Here is a 22854-nt window from a genome sequence, read left to right as displayed (position 1 = left end):
GAGACAGAAGATATGACTCATGATATTTCTTTTGTTATCCCTTCTTACATTATTTTCTTCAACTTAGAAATTTATGATATGGTGCTGAGGTGGCCTAGCCCTTGAGGCCTTGATTATGGGTGGGGTTGGGCTCTTTAAATATCCATGAATCACCTCTGTCGTGCAAGTTGTAGTCATAATTTTGTGGCAATGTAGGTATTCACTTTATATCTAAAAATGAGAAAAATATGTATTTACCTAAAAGAGTTTTTATACAATCAGTGGATTATTTATCATTATATTTAATCATCAACGACTCTTAAACTATTAAATATAAGTAATACATATGAATGATAAATGATGTATTAACTTTATATATAACTTTATACTCACGGTATGTAGATATTAGGGCTGAAAATGAACCAAATTAACTCAGTGTTCATTTAAAACTCGATTCATTGTGTAGTTTGATAAATTTGATTCATGAACCAAATAAATTAAGAAGAATGCTGTTCCGTGGAGCTCACAACAAACAGATAAGAAGACACCAAATTTAGTACCCTTTTGTGAGGGCACCATTAAATTTTGCTAAAGGCTTCACTTGTAATCAGGATTTTCCAAAAGGTAACCTTCAAGGAACTTTACAAGTCCATCAGCCCTTATTTTATCATTCTTGAAAACCTCTTCATTGATCTCACCATCACCTTTGGTTAAATATTTGACTCTTGTATTCCTAATGGATCCTCCATTTGGTCCTTCCAACACTATAGTTTTAAATGTGATCTTCTCCCATGTTTCTGACAATCCTGTACCCCCAAATACGCTATAGTTGTATATCAAGTTTGCCTCATCAATTGCTTCAATTTTGTGAAATGAATATCGGCTTCGATCACCTACATGCCTCTCATTAAATTAATTTCACAATCCTTTGACTATGGTTAATTTCATTATAATTTGGTTTTTATAAATATGGAAAATGATTATCCCCATATCTTGCTTATAACTTTTGTTTGTCATACATACTTTATAACCTTACTAAGCTTAGGTTATGCCTTGTTGTTTACAAAACATTTTTTTAATAAATTATATAAAATAGGAATGATAATTTCATTGTAATTTAGCTAGGATAATTGTGGAAAATAATCATACTTTTGGGAATTGATGTACCTAAGGCATTAAATATTTGAAACTTATGATTTGTAATGAAAAAATTCTAAATCTTTATTCCTTAATCGGTCTCACACAACCCTTATTCTAAGACCAGTTTTTCAAACATTAATTAAACTATTAGTCACTCATCAATTTCTTTTTTATGAATGATATTAAATAGCTGTAAAATTGACATAAAAAAAAGCTATAAAGAATATGTGGATAAAAGTGTTGTGAAAAGATTAGTATTGGATATAAATATGTTGATATATGTAAAAGTGTTTTGACTAACCTTCAACCAAGGTAACCTTGAATATGGTTCCTGCACCACCATTTCCTTCAATGGTTTCAACACTGTGAATGGCATCTACAATCTTTGGAAGTAGGTTATGAAAATCTGATGCCATAGCTTTGTAAAGCCTAGAAGGAGACACTAAAGAATGGGTGGCGAATTCGTGACTGAAAACACCCATAATAATGATGATGATATAAGTGCAAATGAATGTTAATTGATTACTGATGCGTGTAGCAAGGAGGATATATATATAAGGCATTATATTGATATATATATATATATATTAATTCAGATGTCCTCTTATTATATTTATGATGATTAGTTAGTTTGTATCATTGTATGGACTATTAATATGAAGGAATTTTTTACTTTGGACGGCTGAAAGATATATAGAGGTTGGAAGAAGCTAGTGCAGAAGCCTTTGATATATATAGATATATATTACTTAACATTATTTGTGTTGATGTAATTGACACGAGTTTGTCTTTGCTTTGGCAAGTTGTGGAATAAAACTTTATTTTGTTCCTAATAATACTTGCAAAATACGTTTTTTAGTCTAAGAGTTCTTATCATGATATAGACCTGCCATCTTATAGTATTGGACTCATATGTCAATTCATCGAGAGAACTATGAGGAGTAATTATTTATTAGTCAATCGGTAGTATTTTGTTAAACTCCGTGGCCCCTCACATTTGTTGGGAAGAGTGGTCACGAATCCTTAAAAGATTAATTCTTACCTAAAAGTGTTAAGTGTTAAATTCTCCCAACAACAAATGTTCATTTTCAATCCTAACAAATGTTGTCATGTATCATGAAGGTATCCAAATAGAATAGCTAAAATGGTCCCTCATTGTTAATTTTGTGTGCCTGCTTCCATTCACTGTCAACAGCTATGCAAATTATGTATTGCTGTCTTTGTCTCTTTGCCTAATTTTATGTGTGCTAAGTGTTTGTCATGGCATCAATTATGATAGTGTTCTTCTAATAAGGTACAAATATTCATGGGTTTCATATGCATCATTCAAGAGGTAGGGACATATCATCCAATCTATCATTACCAGTAGTTATCACTTCAATAAAATACAACTTTTCCAAAGAATGTTACTATGTTTATAGAACAATCCTTCTATTTTCATAACTAATAGTTTAGTCCTAAAAATGCCATCCAACTCAACCTTATTACAATGAACATTAGAAAGTTTTCAACAAATGGAAAGACTATCTCAAATGAATAAGGATCCGTTATTCTAAAATGAGTATGTCTCCATGTTTCGGGTCAATCAACTTCATCCAAGTAATATAAAAATGTTAATTTGTGTTTTTATAATCTTTCTTTTTAATTCGGTGATACTTTCTCATTGGACCGGGACAAGTGATCTCTGTTTATTCCCATAGGATACTTGGAACTAGCATAAAATATAAGAAGCATAACAAAGGTTCTTCATCTTTGCATTTTATGAACATAACTCTACCTACATATTTCTCTGATATAGTTGCTAACACTTTGCATCATTCATAAACTCTCTCCATGCTCATAGCTTCTACTCCTAATACAACAATGGCACACAAGCTACATTTTCATGAGTTATCATCCAAAATAGTGGACATCAACAACCCTTGCACAAACTCACACCTTCTAACCTTCTCCACTTGATCCTCCTCTGACAGCTTTTGAGGATTTCTGCAATAATATGTTATTGTTAGTGTCACAATACTACATACAGAGTATATATAAAAAGGTAACACTTATAATACATGCACATACAACCAATCTTAAGATTTTCAAATAAACATGCCTAAATTCAACATTTCATTTCTTAAACAGAGTAAATCTTATTCAAACAATATCATAGCTCCTACCTTTCCAAAAAGCCATCTTTTGAGCTTTCTTTTACTAAGGTCGCTTCAACCGAAGGCCAAGGTTGTGCATTCGCAGATTCATCGGCTGCAGGTGGGCTAAAAATAAGTGATGAAAGAAGAGGATCAGGTTCGGAAGTGGCGGAAGCCGTGCACGAAGAGTCTGCGAGAAGGGACTGCAAGGCTCCTTCTCGCAACTCTTTTCTCAATATAGAAAATGTTGAACTAGAGCCTCCTTTCGTGAGCCTCCTTTTGCGCTGCACGTAATTTTTGGTTATGGAAAACATTGAAATCTACAGTCTGTCTAGCAGAGTTATAGTAACAAATCAAACAATCCAAAACATATGGCACAAAAATAGAATTTCGGAGTATAGTTATGTGAGGCAATGCATATATAAGATGGCTTCACCTGACATAATAAGTTGTTTTATATACATATCTACATTGATAACATAAAGCTTAAACAATGCAGATGCCTGCATAAATAATCAAATAACTAGAGTAGAATGAAATGTTGATCAACAAATAAATCTTTTCGCCCCAAAGTAACTAAGATTAAAGAGAAATTGAAACGCTATGAATAACAGTATGAAATAAACCAACTTGTACAAAGGATATTTTAAAAATATTCCCATGCTGAAAATACAAGCAATAGATAAACAACAACAACAACAACAACAACAAAAAACACTCCTTCTCACAAATAACAAGAATCACACACACAAGTTTGTGTAACAAGCAAAACGTTTATGGAGAAGTAACAAACTTGGATAAGAACTGATGTTCCTTTACCAAGTATACCCAAAATGGGCCTTCACTGGAATTGAGAAGAGAAGTGGAAAAAGATTCAAAATTTGGAAATGAAAATGGATGATACCCCATTTTTGGCTTCAAGAGGGTGCTCCTCATCAATGTGGCAACAAAGGGAAACGACGTCGTAATCCTCAGCACAGAAAGGACAGATGAACTCTGCACTGAGATCATCACGGCCATCCAAATCATCATGGCCACCCAGATACAACTCTGAAACAACACACAACAATTAAATAAATCCACATATATTATTGTATTCACACAAATGGAAAATGAAAAGGAGAGAAGAAGGAACCAGATTGAGAATTAGAAAGAAGAGCAGAAAACCAGGAATGAGAGTCCATGTTCAGAAAGGAGTACGTCAAAGATGGATACAACCCCAAGATGAAGAATAATAAGAAGAAGAAGAAGAAAGTAGAGACATATTAGATACTTTCGGTATAGTTTATTGTCAATGCATACATATTACATCATTTATAATTATACGGTAATAGTGTAAGAATTTATTAACATTCATATTCAATCATAGTTAACTCTTAATGTAAATAAATGGTGAATGATATATTGAATAGTGGATAATATAATTATACAAACGAAGAATGATATATCATGCTTAAAATTTGACACATATGCGGGAATCTAACTCAGGCATGGAGTATTATTTTGTCTTCATCGTGTTTACCAAATACGAGTTTAAGTTGGGTAAAGCATCCACTTTGGTAAGTGATAAGAAGTTTTGAGTTGAGTTTAACTCCCAACCAGATCAAATTTATTATTATTTTTCTCTGCCCAACCCAATTCGCACAATTTTTTCATTCACTTTAATGGTTTGTGTGATGTTTTTTATAGCAACTCTATGAGTTATATATATATAGAAAAAATTGGTGGATGCAAAAAAATGTATGCTTGGAGAGTTAGCCCACGTGCCTATGGATATTCCGTCTCGGATAGGATTGCCTCTAGTGTGAGAAAACTTGTAGAAAACCAAAAAAATATAGAAAAAAATTGGAGGATAATTGTTCTTTTGGGGAAGATATAGGAGATTTCAATAGTTATGGTTGTCTCCGAGTTCGTATGAATGGTGATAGTGACAACACTTGTGAATCTCCATCCACATCTTCTCTAATTCTAATCACCCACCTAATAAATGTTCTTCATTGGGTATCAAGAGGGTTAGGAGATGATAATGGGAATTTGGGTGAGAGTTGGGAAAATATTGTTGTTATGGATTTTGTTCCACCTCAGTAAAACGGAATCTTGTTGATCGGACTGGACTACTCGACAATGGCCGAGCTAAGGCACTTGGTAAAGCCTTAAGTCACCCGAACTCGTCACCTAGACGCCACCTCAAACCAATACAAAGGTATGTCTCTATCACCCACCTGACGCACTACAAACATCTGCCACACACTGCATCCGACTCTGCCTAACCTTCTGCTCTACGGTAAATGCAGGCTTAGACTAAGGCTATCACGGCATATCGCAAGCTATAAATCAACTATGCATAGAGTACAACCTCACCAAGCCGCCCGATACGAATAAAGTAGTCCTTACTCTGCCACAGATAGGCCAATAAGCTCACATGGTCGGTCATGCCAACAACATCCAATAGAGAACTCTTCATCTACATCCATTATAAATAAGGGTTCATCTCCTCACAACAACATACACGATATATGCGAGAAGAGACACATACAACTCAAGAGAGACTACTCGCGACTCCCTCATATAACTCGTGCACACCCAGGCATTCGTCCCCCGCTCTCTAACCTTACTCTTTATATATCTTGAGTGTCATACTTACATATACCATGAGTTATGGATCCCTTTCCTTTATCAGTTATTGACTTGATCGTCGAAGTACCTCCCTTGAGGGCTCGAGCATACTCCAGACGTCTCAGGCTTTCACCCATCTATAGGGGCGAAGTCTCCCCTGAGAGGACCTCATCACATCAAGCCTTCTAGCCTGGTAAACTAAACCCCGAAGACACATCCCCTCACACACAAGGACCTCAAGTGATACCTTCTAGCCCCGACTCATCCTCTTGCACAAATGGGGGTACAAAATTTAATATTTTGGAGTTTTTTAACTTAGTATGACTCAAAGGATTATAACTTATGCCATGATGAAATGATGATCATCATACAAGGGGACACCACTATTGAGTTTTTAAAATACTCTATGGTCTCTTCTACTAGACAAATACTTATTTTTTATTTCACTTCTAAAAATTATTAAATATTTTTTTGTTTAATCAAGATATTCTCTCATTTTACATGTAAATAATTAATCATTTAAATGTATAACTATCCTCCCAACAGGTATCGCTTCCAATAGTCGAATATTTAACATTTTAATCTATCCAGTAATTTATTTGAGTCCTACAATATTAGATCAATACTTTATCAGTATTATTAAATTTTAATTAACTAGAAGGTAGTGAATTAATATTTTCATCCATTCAACAACATATGATAATTTTTTAGATTGTGACCCTTCTACTCATTGTTCACTCTTCATTCTGCATTCTAACTGATCTAGCTGGATGCATAAAGAAGCTATATATATTTACATATAATACTTCTTCACAGTTGATGACTCTATATTCATAATATATAGTCATTGTCCTAGACCCCCAACATTTATGAATTAGATTACATTATGGAACTATTATTATATATTAAATAAATTATTAACAAAATATGTACAAGATAGAAGTGTACATACGTCACACTGATTAATTAATTTTTTTAAATAATGTTGTCTTCTATTGAAATATTTTTTAACTTAATTCTATATCAATGTATTTTATTGCAAATATTATTTATTTTGTCCCTAAGGAAGTTCATAGAAGGCCTTAGGGGGGAAGAAGAGAGTGGAAAGTGATCAGAGTATACTTCCTGGATATAAAAATTTCATAACAATGAATCAAATTGTTGATATAATTTTGTTAAGAAAATAAAAAATAGCTTAATATAAAAAATTATAAAATATTAACTTATGAAAGGGACATGTATGAAAGAAAAGCCCATAGATGTTAAGATGGGCCCAATTGTTTTTGCAGTGATAAGAGATTAGGGCCCAACCCAGAAGCCCTTCGTTCTTTAGCACGACAATGAGGTTCATTAATAGCCTAATTATATTGTTTGATAATATTTAAAGTAACATTTAATAAAAATTAAATTGAATCTTAATTATGTCCCCTCTCTCATGGCCCTCTTACTTAAGGGAACAAAATGATAGAATTTAGCTTGAATTATCACTATTTTTATTCAAGTCGAAGTTGTGAGAATCATTTGTACATTTCACTCGAGAAATAATTTGGACTCTAATAATATTCTCCATTGAGTATAAGTAAGATTATAAATTTTATACACATATAAAGATTTATACATATATTTTATCATCCACGTTCATTTGAATTATTTTTTTGAAAAGTCAACAACAATTAAATATGAATAGTAGATAATGCAGTAACAATATACAAGATAGTAAATATGTTACACAAATCAAAACAATGAATTAAACTACTCTAAAGTATAATGTGAAGAGTTATAAAACTACATTAAGTTATCTACTCTAATCATTAATATTTAATTATTTTCTACAAAAATATTTTTACCATTAAACAAAATAATATACATATTATACTTTTATTGATATAATGAGATAACTTATCTCTTAATATGATGAGATATTTTATTCTCCAATAGTTTAACGCGTTGTTTGTGTGTGGAAAAGGCAAAGAGAAAGCTAAGAGAAGAGTGTTGCAGTGGCAGTAACAGTTTGAAGCTTATAGATAGTTTGTTTGTTTACTTGAGTGCTTTGTTGTATTGTGATGTTTCAGTAAGCAATTTCAACTTTTTTCACAGTGAAAAGCGTTTGTTGTGTGCTCTTATTTTATTATATTCATCGTAAGACATAAAAGGTTCTTAGGCGAATATACGTTTTGCATAATGAATGCTGCTTTTGGCTATGTTTCACTGCTTTTCTTGCATTAAAAACATATAAACAGAATATTATATTTTTCCATTATGTCATGCGTGGTTTCCTATCTCAGGAATTACCCCTCTATGTTTTTCTTCTATTCTATTTTTAGTGTTTCTACATTTGGTTCATTTCAGACAGTTTTTAATCAATTCTAACGACTATTAACATATACTATTTAAGTAAAAGTGATAAAAAAAAAATTACCTAGATAAATTATTCAATATTTAATCAAAAATAGTTTTATTGATAAAATTTTCCATCTGAAATTCCCCCATTTTCTTACTTTTAAAATTCCATATAGCTTTGATGATATTATGAGTAACTGTTAAGAAATCTAAAACTGCAAAATCTTTCTCAAAGGAATAAAATGTTGATGAGGAACTACTATATTAGAAATACATAGAGAAGCGGAAAAGTATACAAATGAAAGTAACAAGTATTTTGTTGAGAAACATTTGCATTTAATTTTTCATAATGAATTACTCTTTGGACCTGTTTTAATATACCTTCCATAAAAAGTTAAATGTTCAATTTTTATAAATAAGACTGGCTTAGAAAGGTAATTACGAATCTTAAAATATATTAGTTTTTTACACTTTGAATTAAAAACTTTGGAATGGTTTAAATCCATAATAAGTCAAATCTCATATTAATGATTACACTCGCTAGGTCAAAATCAAACTTAGGGAGAAAACAATCCAAGTTTGTTTGCACTTGCCCATAATCTCAATGTCCAAGTGATTCTCCTAATACGTGGCTAAGTCATCATCATGTCCTATGTTTAATTCCACTTCAAAAGTTTTCTGTACAATTATCAGAATTCCCAACACACATTCATAAATTAAATAGAAAATGTTAGGTACATATTAATTCCTCAAACATCCTTTTTATCCTCGTGTACATTAGAAAATTGGAATGTAGATGTACAAAAAATTATATAAACACAAAGTTTAAAAAAATAACCCCAAAAAGTAAAGAGGAAATATAGTGATTTTGCCTTTAAGATCCCCACATTTAACTAATATGAGTATTAGTTTTACATGTCATATGATGTTAGATCCAATCTAGTATGAAAGTTCTATTTTTGCTTGTAGTTTTAAGAATAAATATATCAATTTATTATAAATAAAAGAATATATGTGTCTTTCACATATTATTATTTTTAATTTTTTAACGCACTTACCACTATGATATCAGAGATGATTCTGATGCATAACATATAAAATGAAAATTATCTGTTCCAAGATTTTGTGTCTCATTGTGTATCTATTCTATCAAAAAATGGTAATTAGTTAAGAAAAAAATTATAAAAACAGAATTTTTTATTTATTAATTGTTGTAATGTAATTAGTTTGGGACATGAAGACAGAATTTTTTTGGAACATATGATAATTCTTAATAACATATAAACTTAATTCCCAAGTTCCTATGTTCTGTGAGTATGAATTTGGTTAATGATAGTTGTCATTAACAAGTGCACGTATTTTTTGAGAGTAGAAAACGAAAGAACGACATTATTAGACAAGGAAACCTTATCTGAAGCCACGTGTTAGCTCAGGGAAATCCACAGATATGTAACCAATCAAAAAATAAGAAAAAAATTGAAAGTAAAGGAAAAAGTAGAAAACTGAATACAAACAAAAGAGTTAGAGTACACACTGCACATAGTGCAAACTATTATCATTCCATTTATGGGTTCCACCGGTTCTAGTGTTCTTTCACAATTCAAAACAATAAAGGTTTTCAACAAATTACCACATACAACTTTTATGATAATATTTACTACCCCTTTAATTGAAAATTACCTCATTCCATTAATTTTCTTGTAAAAAACATCACTTAACACATGAATTAGTTCCACAACCATGCCTCATGTAAATATTGAGACTTCTCTCGGATCCATGTTGTTTGGATTTATTTATATAAAATTTAATAATACTGACAGTACAAAAATTACTTAGCTTCATTTCGAAAGCTCAATTTTTAGGATGTACATATGGCCAAAGCATTAAAAACATATAAACAGAATATTATATTTTTCCATTATGTCATGCGTGGTTTCCTATCTCAGGAATTACCCCTCTATGTTTTTCTTCTATTCTATTTTTAGTGTTTCTACATTTGGTTCATTTCAGACAGTTTTTAATCAATTCTAACGACTATTAACATATACTATTTAAGTAAAAGTGATAAAAAAAAAATTACCTAGATAAATTATTCAATATTTAATCAAAAATAGTTTTATTGATAAAATTTTCCATCTGAAATTCCCCCATTTTCTTACTTTTAAAATTCCATATAGCTTTGATGATATTATGAGTAACTGTTAAGAAATCTAAAACTGCAAAATCTTTCTCAAAGGAATAAAATGTTGATGAGGAACTACTATATTAGAAATACATAGAGAAGCGGAAAAGTATACAAATGAAAGTAACAAGTATTTTGTTGAGAAACATTTGCATTTAATTTTTCATAATGAATTACTCTTTGGACCTGTTTTAATATACCTTCCATAAAAAGTTAAATGTTCAATTTTTATAAATAAGACTGGCTTAGAAAGGTAATTACGAATCTTAAAATATATTAGTTTTTTACACTTTGAATTAAAAACTTTGGAATGGTTTAAATCCATAATAAGTCAAATCTCATATTAATGATTACACTCGCTAGGTCAAAATCAAACTTAGGGAGAAAACAATCCAAGTTTGTTTGCACTTGCCCATAATCTCAATGTCCAAGTGATTCTCCTAATACGTGGCTAAGTCATCATCATGTCCTATGTTTAATTCCACTTCAAAAGTTTTCTGTACAATTATCAGAATTCCCAACACACATTCATAAATTAAATAGAAAATGTTAGGTACATATTAATTCCTCAAACATCCTTTTTATCCTCGTGTACATTAGAAAATTGGAATGTAGATGTACAAAAAATTATATAAACACAAAGTTTAAAAAAATAACCCCAAAAAGTAAAGAGGAAATATAGTGATTTTGCCTTTAAGATCCCCACATTTAACTAATATGAGTATTAGTTTTACATGTCATATGATGTTAGATCCAATCTAGTATGAAAGTTCTATTTTTGCTTGTAGTTTTAAGAATAAATATATCAATTTATTATAAATAAAAGAATATATGTGTCTTTCACATATTATTATTTTTAATTTTTTAACGCACTTACCACTATGATATCAGAGATGATTCTGATGCATAACATATAAAATGAAAATTATCTGTTCCAAGATTTTGTGTCTCATTGTGTATCTATTCTATCAAAAAATGGTAATTAGTTAAGAAAAAAATTATAAAAACAGAATTTTTTATTTATTAATTGTTGTAATGTAATTAGTTTGGGACATGAAGACAGAATTTTTTTGGAACATATGATAATTCTTAATAACATATAAACTTAATTCCCAAGTTCCTATGTTCTGTGAGTATGAATTTGGTTAATGATAGTTGTCATTAACAAGTGCACGTATTTTTTGAGAGTAGAAAACGAAAGAACGACATTATTAGACAAGGAAACCTTATCTGAAGCCACGTGTTAGCTCAGGGAAATCCACAGATATGTAACCAATCAAAAAATAAGAAAAAAATTGAAAGTAAAGGAAAAAGTAGAAAACTGAATACAAACAAAAGAGTTAGAGTACACACTGCACATAGTGCAAACTATTATCATTCCATTTATGGGTTCCACCGGTTCTAGTGTTCTTTCACAATTCAAAACAATAAAGGTTTTCAACAAATTACCACATACAACTTTTATGATAATATTTACTACCCCTTTAATTGAAAATTACCTCATTCCATTAATTTTCTTGTAAAAAACATCACTTAACACATGAATTAGTTCCACAACCATGCCTCATGTAAATATTGAGACTTCTCTCGGATCCATGTTGTTTGGATTTATTTATATAAAATTTAATAATACTGACAGTACAAAAATTACTTAGCTTCATTTCGAAAGCTCAATTTTTAGGATGTACATATGGCCAAAGAATCTTTAATGAAAAATTATATAACTCAAAATTTTTTTTTTTTTTCAAAGTGGATTTTTATTAGGAAATAGACTATTTTTTCTCCCTCCATAAATACATAATCATGTTAATATAAAATTGTTCTGATGTCACATTTAATCAATATTATTCCTTACATATGAAATAATGCCAGGTAAATAATAAACACAAAATCTCATTCAAATCTCTTAATTGATTCAATAGTTGCATAAATTAAAAAACACAATCAAATAAGATTCTGAATCGCAATTTCAAAATTGGCCATTACTATAAACAATAAAAATCAGGATCTTTAAAATTAGTACACTGATTCTTTTTTGGGAAAAAATTTCTAGCAAATAATAAAAGCAAAATAACAGTAAATCTTTAATCTAATCCTTTTTATTATAAATAAAAGTACACATTCAAAAAATGTTTTTAATATTAAAAAAATAATACAAAGCAATAAACATGGGACATGTGCGAAAAACAAATCGACATAGTAAAATTAGTAGCATACAGGTTTTTGTTTTTCAACTTTTTATTAAGTCAGAAGTACTGATTGATATTCCACGATTCATAACACTTTTAATTCATATAATTCTTTATTTAGATAATAAAATATGATAATTTTTTGGTACTGTCAATGTATTTCTCAACTAAAAAACTAATTTAGAGTATGTTGTTATCTCCTATTTAATATTTTGGTCATCCTAAAAATATAGTAAAGTCTTATATCACTATATCAATGTGTCAGTAAATTATGGTAATTAAGAAACACAAAAACTTACAAAATCAATAAGCAACTTACTTTATGATTTTAAATTAAATGTCACAAAATAACATTGTAAATCAAAATTTTCCTTATTTCTGAATGAGTTAGACATGATTTCAAACATTGGATAATGTACTTATATATATAATAAAGTATAAATTAAATTTTATTTTAAAAGTAATGATCATCAGATAAGACATAAACCCATTTCAAGGGATAAAAACCTAATAAAATATAAATGTGAATATATGCAGACAAAAGGAATGAGATTAATTCGGGGAATCAAATATAATAACAGTTACTATTCTTACTATATGCTACATCTATATATTATGGATACTATATAGTATATACTATCGTTGTATTAGCCTAGCTTGCTCCTTAATTTTAATTCTTCTGTTATTATTATAAGCATTCCAAATTATTTTTATTATCACATGACTTAAGGATTAATCTCTTTCAAAAACCAACAAGTAATTAACATACTTAATTGTATATCAATTTTAATGTCTAAAGAATGCTTATTACTATAATAAAAATGTCAAATTTAAAATTACTGTTATACCCATTCTTTTCTCATTTCTAACGCATTTTAAAATGTTAACCATAGAATTTTGAAAATAAATGAACTAATATATTAATACAGAATACAAATTCACTTATAAAATATGTATAATAGTGTTAAACTTAAAAAAGGTTTCGTTAAATATTACACAAAGAGTTATGGTTAAAAATAAAAAATGTAAAGTTAGCATTAAAAATAGTATATATAATAAAATGAGATTAATATTTTTAGTTTCCTACATTAATTTTTTATTTTTAGATTCATTAACTATTAGCCATATTGCAATGTTAATCAAAACTGGACTGAAAAAAAGAAGAAAATAATAATATGAGCCATAAATAAGAGTTTACCATTTTTAGTACCATTGTAACTTGTAAGTTGTAACATTGTAATGGTGTTAGAAATTAAAAATAGATTAGATAGGAGGATTAATTGTTAATCCAATGCATTGAATGAGCTGGATCCACTTTTTTAGTTTCTGTAGTGAGACCCAGCTTTGAATATAGGACAGTACTTAAAAAGTCAAAATGATTAAACAAAACAAAATTATAATAACAACACTAATATTATTAATTTATATTTTATAATGATGCTAACATATCAAATATATATATATATAAGAATTAACCTAATTTAATATAATCTTCCTCTCAAATAATGATAATAGACAAAACAAAACACAATATATTTTCATTTGAAAATAAAGTATCTTTATCTTATTTTGTCAATAAAAATATGACATGTGTATTATTTTGTTTAGTTTTTAAAATAATTTTATAGGAAATGAGTAAAAATGATATATGTCATTCTTTTAGTGAGGAAATAATTATCTTAATTATCTTTTCATTTTTACATCTCTCACAAATCTGTTAACTAATCTCTCTCTTAGTACTTAAGTATTAATAATAATGAATTAAAAGTAATAAAAATATGGCAGAAATTCAGCAACAGCGTACAACAGTGACAACACTTTCAGAATCAGACCCAAGAACCAAATTTATTTATTATATATATAATATATTTATATATATATCTTCTCCTAAAAAGCAAAAAAATTCGATTACCCTTTTTCTCTATTTCTTCCACCAAGTTCCTTAAACTCTCTTCTTCACTTTTCACTTCCATGCCAATAATCTCAACTGCTATGTAACAAAAACAAACACTTATGTTGTCTTCTTCTTCTGTTTGGATCTCTGAAACCATGAATCTGAGCAACGGTAAAGGAACCACCACCATGTCAACGCCTACTTCAACTTCATCTTTCAAGTCTTCCGACGCCGTCTCCGATAAGTTTCCGGCGGGTCTCCGAGTACTTGTGGTTGATGATGACCCCACTTGTCTTATGATCCTTGATAGGATGCTTCGTGCGTGCTTATATGAAGGTGTTTTAATTACAAATTCACTCTTTTATGTATTCAATTTATTTTTGCTGATTTGGGTTATGATTTTGTAACAAAAAGAATTCAACTTTATCTTTTTCTTCAACGTTTAAGTGCATATTAGATAGATACAGCATCTTATGTGTTTTGTTCTGAAGTTTTTTTTTCACTTTATTTTCAACGTTTAAGTACATATTGATAGAGTATTTCTCTTACCCTTTTATCTATCGCTTCTTTAATTTCACATTCTTTTGCAGTAATGTTTGTTTTGAAGTTAACTTTTTGTTTCTCTTTTGTTTTGGTTTAGCTTGGCACCAAATGTTTCTGTTTGCTTTCGACTTGATAAGTCAGATTTGATTGTTAATTCCTTTTTTTAGATGTCAGATTCGTTTTAATAATCTTATATGGAATACTAATTTGATTCAAAATTTTGAGATTTTGAGAAATGACTTTATTTGCTTGTTGGATGTATTTCAGTGACAAAATGCACGAGGGCAGAGGTTGCATTGTCAATTCTGAGAGAGAACAAAAATGGGTTCGATATCGTTCTAAGCGACGTGCATATGCCTGATATGGATGGATTTAAACTTCTGGAGCATATTGGACTCGAGATGGACCTTCCGGTTATTAGTAAGTACTCTTTAATTAGTTTAGATAAATTGATAGACTGCATTATATAGAGACTTAACATATTGTATATTATATTTACAGTGATGTCAGCGGATGATGGAAAACAAGTTGTAATGAAGGGTGTGACACATGGTGCTTGCGATTATCTAATTAAACCCGTGCGAATTGAAGCTTTGAAGAATATATGGCAGCATGTGGTTCGGAGGAGAAAGAATGGGTGGAAAGATCTGGAGCAATCAGGTAGTGTAGATGAAGGAGATCGGCAGATAAAGGCATCTGATGATGCGGATTACTCGTCATCCGCAAATGAAGGGAAATCCTCCAAGAAGAGGAGGGACGAGGAAGAAGATCCAGATGAGAGGGATGATTCCTCCACGTTAAAGAAGCCGCGGGTCGTTTGGTCTGTTGAGCTCCATCAGCAGTTTATGGCTGCTGTCAATCAACTGGGACTGGACAGTATGTATCCTTCGATTCCTTTTCATCTGTGTTGCTTTTCCATGTAATCCTATCTGTCATATCAAAGAATGTCTCACAGTACGTGTGGCGGTGATACATATCCTTGGGATTCTAAGTGCTTAATGTTGAATTGTCAATTTGTCATACTAGAGTTGTGGATGCCTCAAATCAACAGTTTTACTACTTGGATCTTCAGTGCTTAGTTATAATATTTGGGATAGACCCATTTAGGCTTTGTAAAATATTCATAAATAGGGAGATTAATTTTCAACTATAAGTTAATCAATAAAATTTGTACGATTAAGATCCCATAGTGGCTTTAGCATTACAAAGCTGTTTTCATCTCAAAGTTAGTATTTTTACCTCAAAAAGTACTTACTCGACTATCTTACGTATGAGAATTATTCTGATTTCTTCTTGCCTGATTCAGTGGAGATTTATTTAAAAATTTGAAGGCTTCATCTTAACTTTCAAATTTGGATTTTTATATTCAGAGGCAGTTCCTAAAAAGATTCTGGAATCGATGAATGTTCCTGGGCTAACTAGAGAAAATGTTGCTAGCCACCTCCAGGTATGATACTATTTTCCTAGATCTTATAAGTAATTTTAAAAGGACTCAGATTTTGTTGTGCTCATCTAACTTCGTTTTCTTCTGGTTTCGGTAAAGAAATACCGTTTGTATCTTAGAAGGTTGAGTGGAGTATCACCGCAGCAGAATAACTTCAACAACCCTTTCATCAGCCCCCAAGAGGCCTCATTTGGGGCAACTTCAGTCAATGGAATCGACCTTCAAACGCTTCAAGCTGCTGGCCACCTCTCAGCACAAAGTCTAGCCGGTCTTCAAGCAGCAGGGCTCGGCAGGCCAACTGCAAAAGTAGGTGTATCTATGCCTCTAGTTGAACAAAGGAACCTTTTCAGTTTTGAAAACCCAAAAATAAGATTTGGAGAAGGTCAACTGCAACATTTGAGCAACAGTAAACCAATGAACTTACTTCACGGAATCCCTACCAACATGGAGCCAAAGCAGCTTGCCAATTTGCACCAGCCTAACCAATCCATCGGCAACTTGAATTTGCGAGTCAATTCTTCTACTGTACAGAGCAAACCCTTGGTGATGCATATGGCTCAATCCCAACCAAGAGGTCAGATGATAAGTGAAAATACTGGTTCTCACGTTAATAGGCTTCCATCATCATTGGTGCACCCTAAATTACCAAACGGAACTTCTAATGGTGTTTTGGAATATGGGATTTCTGGCACCAGCAACATAACTCCGATTTATAGTCCTGTTCATCAAAACTCTTCAATGCTGAGTTTTCCCATGAACCAATCCACTGAAATGGCTGCCAGTAGTTTCCCTCTTGGAAGCACTCCACGAATATCTAGTATGGCAACAAAAGGCATGTTTCATGAGGAAGTTTCGTCAGGAATTAAGGGATCCGGTGGATTTGTTCCAAGTTATGATATCTTTGATGAACTCAATCAGCATAAATCCCATGATTGGGACTTAACGAATGCGGGCCTGACATTTGATGCCTCTCAGCATGCAAATACTTTACAGCGTACCGTTGATGTCTCACCATCAGTTTTAGTCCGTCAGAGTTTTTCCTCTATCCACCAGACTGGACAGAATAGAGATGCTACTTCAATTGGAAAAGGCATGTTCTCAATAGGTGAAGGCACAAGTCAAAGAAATCTCCAAAACTTTGGCCAACACCTCAATACGCATCTTGTCGACAATTCGGTAAAGGCTGAAAGAGTTCATGATCCAAGCTCCCAGATTAATCTCTTCTCTGCGCAATATGGACAGGAGGATCTCATGAGTGAACTTCTGAAACAGGTTGATTCTCCCTTCCTTTTTGTAGACCCTAAATATTTATACGCTTTCTTATATATTTTCCGTTATAAAGAAACCGAATTTCTTCTGTGTTTATGGCAGCAAGGAAGCAGTGGACCAGCTGAAAATGAGTTTGATTTTGATGGATATTCCTTAGACAACATTCAGGCCTAAAACAGACACTGTCCTCTTCTAATTGCAGTCGCTAATGTAAATAGTCGGTGTTCCACGTGGACCTATTCTTCCTGCAGTTAGCTAGTTTGGACCTGAGCTATTGTTCAACAAAGAGAATTTGATCGACGTAAAAAATTCAGGCTTCCAGGAGTAGCCTACCATGATGGTTTAGTCTAGAAGCTCAAGATGAATAACTATAAACTTCTGTTGCTCATACGCAAAATGCTTATTTGCAAATTTTGATTACATTTAATTACAAAATTCCTAGTAAGCTTCTAGTTTAAGGGTGTTCATGAGAATGTTTTGGTGTAGAGCAGAACTGCAGAAAAAGGTTTTCATACATTTTCAGAGTCATAGGAGCATTTTTAACTTTAGAAACAAATTATAAATTCTCTCTTCCTTTATCCTTTTTCTTGTTTATGCTCTTCAAATTATGTAAATCACTGCTGTAAGTATTCAAGTATTCCATTTGGTTCCTCAGGACATTCAATGTGGCCATTCATTCTTTATGCTTGCATATGTAGTTGGAATCTGTTACTTGTTTTTTATGATGGTGCTTTGTTATGTTCCACATGCACATGTGTTACAAGGAAAAACAGATTCATCAAAAAAATGCAGATAATGAGACGCAGCATTTATAGCAGATTTATACACAGCCACTATATTATCGACCGTTCATTTGTATTACTTTTGTTTAAGAGCCAATGATACTTAAGTATGAATGATGAATGATGCAATGACAATGTAAAAATCACTTACAGTGTCAGTATATACATTTTTTCTTTTAAGATAAATATTCACCTAACTTTCCAAGTATTTCATATTGTTGTGTGATAAATGTACATATACATGTTAACAAGGGAAAAAGGACTGGCCCAATTAATCTTTCTACAATTGAATGCTGTGTATGTGAATTCCATTGAAAAAGTGAACTAAGCACGCAACCACAAGATCACAATGTTCACACTTTCTTTTGATTTTATTCTTTGAGGTTTATATATGAACAGATCGATATATCACATCACTTTTTGCTAAAAATGCTAAACTAAAAAAAGTGAAAAGTTACCACTAATCCGTGTGGAAAGAAAGAACAAAAGACATACATTTTGAACAATAGTAAGATATATATATAGAGCACATTATTAAGTGAATGCAATAAATTTTGCCTATCATTTTATTGCCTCACAAACAATAGCTTTGACAAACTAGTATTACTTTCCATATAGATTTAAACATGACCACATGTTTTGGTGTTAAACGAAATATTAGTTTAGTAGTATAAGGTCTGATCATATCATCAAGTACTGTATTAAGTTAAAAGTATAAAAAAAAAGTAATTTTTATGAGTGACAATTGTTGAGATAACAATCACACATACGGAAAAATATTAGTTTCTCATTCATAATGACTAGTGTGCCGAGTTTAAGAAGAATAGATATATACATTTTTACTATTGCAAAGAAAAAGATAATTTATTATTATGATTTGAATATGTGATCTCAATAAACAACAACCTTACCGGTATGCTCGTTTTCTTGTGGAGCCTACCGTGGAGGTCGACTGAAGAGTGACCAACTTTATAGGGTTATTTAATTATGGGGAACCAGGCTAGCTGGAAAGGTACAATGGATAGCAACTTGTGGTGGAAAATTGGCTTTCTAATAAGGTTTAATGAATTTACCACTACCAAACTTTGGGATTAATGAATTTGGCGTATATGGGTAGCTTCTTTTTTCCCATTGCCTTTAATCATTGGATTGTTATTTGAAAATGGTGATATCATGTGAATGTATTTCAACTCATTTGTGTATAGATTATTGTTGTAATCAGTTTTTGAACAAAAACAATATGTATATTTGTATATTGTTTTGTTTGAATGCTATCTCACATTTGAGAATTTTTTTTCTTCCTCTTATACATAAATTAAGTGATTGGAATATGTCAAAATAAAAACCCTTCTAAACAGTGCTTATTTCATACATACATAAATTAAGTAATGGAGCTCAAGACTATATGTTTAAGGAAGGAAGTCAAGCTTCATTCATTTTCAAAAATAGTTAATATTGTTATAGTATTTCATTAGAAATTGTGTTTCTTTGGTTTTCTATATTCTATATTGTAAAAGAAATTAAATGATATTATTTGAATAAAAATGCATTAAAACTATTCTTTTTCACAAACTTTTCACTCAAATCTCAATCTCATTTTCAATTTTGACTCATTTAGTCAACTTGGCACTTATCATAATAACATAATTTAAATGTGAAATTTAGAAATTTTCAGCTGCAAGCCATGTGCATTCCTACCATAAATATTGGTAGCGATTTCTTCTTTTATTTATAAAAAAACAGCATGACATGTTTGTATACTATATTTATATAAAAAATTTAGTATCAAATTTAGACGTGTCTAGTTTGATTGAAGGAAATTAAGAAGAGAGTAAATATTAATATTTAAGCAAGCAAATTTTAAATATAAAGTTAAATATTTCTTTGGTTTTTGGTATCACTTGCGTCTCCATCATCGGAGAGTCTCATTCGTATCATATATATGATAATATGATGCATACTGAGGACAGAAGAAACAATGTGTACAGCACACAGATCCAACGCATTTCTACCCACAAAAGAATCCAACTTCTTCTCCATTTTTCAACTCTTGTTGACTTACGTCTCCTTTACGTCTCTCCTCTACACCCATCAAAATCTTTTATTACTTCCTCCTATCATTCTTCCGAAAAATAAGGCTCGAGAATCATGAAATATATAGTTCATCTCAAAAATTTAATTTGAAAATCGACCCTATCATTTATATCACATTTAATCCCTTTCCTTTTTTTACATCAACTAACTTATATCTTGATGTAAATCAAACCTAAAACCAAATGCTCTCAAACTATGATTGACAACATAGGCAGTTAAATTAACCTACCTTGACACATAAATATGTTCAAATATGGATGCCTTCATGTGAAGTAAAACATGTCGGTGTCCTCAATTTTTTTCCGTCTTCTCTTTTGAATGAATAAAAAGGCAAAAGAAAAAGTACACTGTTCCACACCACATCCTCAAATAGCAACACAACACTACTTCCATTCACTTAAACTTTACACTTTCTCATTCTATGAATCCTTCTTTTTTCTAAGTAATTATTATAACCCCATTTCTTGGATCCCTCTTGAAAATGAGAAAAACTGAAAGAACAACCACTATGTGTTGTTATTGTTGTTTTTTCATGATGTTGCTCTCTCTTACAATCACAATGGCAGATCAAAACATTAAAACTATAACCAAGGATGATATAAAGTGCACACCTTGTGGCACTGGCAACCCAGTTCCACCTTCTCCACCACCGCCATCACCGCCACCTTCTTCCACCAACAACTGTCCTCCTCCTCCTTCTCCACCAACCTCAGGTGGCGGCGGTACGTATTATTACTCATCTCCACCACCACCCTCTCAGTACACCTACTCATCACCACCACCTCCTGCATCCACCGGAGGCGGCGGAGGAACGAGTGGCACGTATTATCCTCCGCCGAGTTACAATAACTATCCAGGACCGCCACCGCCGAACCCAATTGTGCCTTATTTTCCTTTCTACTACCACAGCCCTCCACCACCGGCCACGGCAGCTCCTCCGCCGTTGATGGGGTTATCGTTGTATGCAGTTGCTTTGTTATCTCTCTTGATTTGTTTGCTATGATAGAAGGAAAATGATGGTAATAAGTAATAAGTGCAAAGATTAGCGCAGATCTAGTAGAATACATCAGAGAGAAATGAAAGTAAATGAGTTCAGTGCAAGAACAGTGTACTTGGTTTTGTTACTCTCTCAGATAGCTTTTGAATCCAGAAAACAACAAGGGTTTTTTCCCTTTTCCTCAGCAACAATCTCAACTTGTTTCAAGTACCATATATATCCAATTATCCCTTCTTATTCTTCTTTCAATTTCTCTAATGTTAATGTAGATTGATCTGCAATTAGTTCACAATTTGTTATTGTATGTAGCATTTTTAATTTGGTTAGTTATTACTACCAAGAAATAAGAAGGAAAAAGGGCTTCATTTATTTCCAGTTGTTAATTTTAGTGTTTTTTGGTACATCTTTATGCAATTTTCCCCTACAAATTCTTCTAATAATTAAACAAAGAAAGTATTGAATATATTTTATAATTTAAAATGCGAATATTTTTTATTTAATTATTTTCTATATTGAATACTACAAAATGTTAGAAAGATTTGAGTCATACATGTTTGATTTCCCTTAAACAAGGTTTTGGTTCGAGTTTTGTAGATAGAAAAAATGCTCGCTAGGAGAGTTAGCTCCACATATTTATGAATGTTCCCGACTCGGGTAGGATTACCTCCAATACAAGGATACATGTGGGAAACCAAAAAAAAATATTGGAAATGAAATGAAGTTGATTGCATATATGTGGTTGATGAAGATAGTAATGACTGATGAGATGGGATGAAATTGTTAGATATGTATCACTATTCACTAGGGTGTCTCGTGAGTGAGTTTTGTGTCAATTATTTTTAATTCAACCTGTTCATTAAATCATGAGTAGCTATATTAGAATTAGATTGGGTTAAATTCATTGGTTTTGATATACATTAAATTGAAATGAATGGTGCTCAGTGCTCACCTATGTTATCTGATCGATGTAGCATTTTTTTTATGAACGAGTTGATTTAATTAGAGGAGTGTCATTGTTCATTAATCCGTTGAGCATATTATGTTATTTGGTACGTTAATTAATTTAGTTTTTTTTTCAAATAAACGATGTTCGTTTCCTTGTATTTTATTTCTCCTTATCTTGGCCCACCATATGTGGGAGCGTCTAACGTGGTCCCTTCCTGGTTTTGACTTTTGAAACTATGGTCTCTATTATTTCAAAAAAAATAAAATAATTGTAAATCCCATAACACTTGTTCTACGTTGTTTGA

At 31.4% G+C, this 22854-nt stretch overlaps 5 protein-coding genes across 5 annotated transcripts; 2 read left to right on the top strand and 3 right to left on the bottom strand.

The window, feature by feature from the left end:
- LOC109345569 (class-10 pathogenesis-related protein 1-like) lies at positions 426–1625 on the bottom strand. The gene is made up of 2 exons (XM_019584648.1): positions 1421–1625; positions 426–872 (listed from the first exon to the last, which is right to left on the bottom strand). Exons 1-2 carry the CDS (start codon positions 1599–1601, stop codon positions 577–579), a joined length of 477 nt encoding a protein of 158 aa, XP_019440193.1. The 5' UTR covers positions 1602–1625; the 3' UTR covers positions 426–576.
- On the bottom strand, positions 2790–3900 carry LOC109345570 (protein DEHYDRATION-INDUCED 19 homolog 4-like). The gene is made up of 2 exons (XM_019584649.1): positions 3285–3900; positions 2790–3105 (listed from the first exon to the last, which is right to left on the bottom strand). The coding sequence occupies exons 1-2, from the start codon at positions 3566–3568 to the stop codon at positions 3003–3005; spliced, it is 387 nt and encodes a 128-aa protein (XP_019440194.1). The 5' UTR covers positions 3569–3900; the 3' UTR covers positions 2790–3002.
- On the bottom strand, positions 3920–4461 carry LOC109345571 (protein DEHYDRATION-INDUCED 19 homolog 4-like). Its single transcript, XM_019584650.1, has 2 exons — positions 4390–4461; positions 3920–4304 (listed from the first exon to the last, which is right to left on the bottom strand). The coding sequence occupies exons 1-2, from the start codon at positions 4436–4438 to the stop codon at positions 4129–4131; spliced, it is 225 nt and encodes a 74-aa protein (XP_019440195.1). The 5' UTR covers positions 4439–4461; the 3' UTR covers positions 3920–4128.
- On the top strand, positions 14470–17950 carry LOC109345562 (two-component response regulator ARR2-like). The gene is made up of 6 exons (XM_019584639.1): positions 14470–14811; positions 15286–15438; positions 15520–15894; positions 16389–16465; positions 16562–17734; positions 17834–17950. The coding sequence occupies exons 1-6, from the start codon at positions 14595–14597 to the stop codon at positions 17903–17905; spliced, it is 2067 nt and encodes a 688-aa protein (XP_019440184.1). The 5' UTR covers positions 14470–14594; the 3' UTR covers positions 17906–17950.
- Positions 20926–21971, top strand: LOC109345560 (leucine-rich repeat extensin-like protein 1). Its single transcript, XM_019584637.1, has one exon. It carries the CDS (start codon positions 21089–21091, stop codon positions 21608–21610), a length of 522 nt encoding a protein of 173 aa, XP_019440182.1. The 5' UTR covers positions 20926–21088; the 3' UTR covers positions 21611–21971.

The sequence above is a fragment of the Lupinus angustifolius genome, chromosome LG04 (assembly GCF_001865875.1).
Source record: "Lupinus angustifolius cultivar Tanjil chromosome LG04, LupAngTanjil_v1.0, whole genome shotgun sequence".
NCBI classification, from domain to species: domain Eukaryota; kingdom Viridiplantae; phylum Streptophyta; class Magnoliopsida; order Fabales; family Fabaceae; genus Lupinus; species Lupinus angustifolius.
This window is presented reverse-complemented; position numbering and strand designations above follow the sequence as displayed.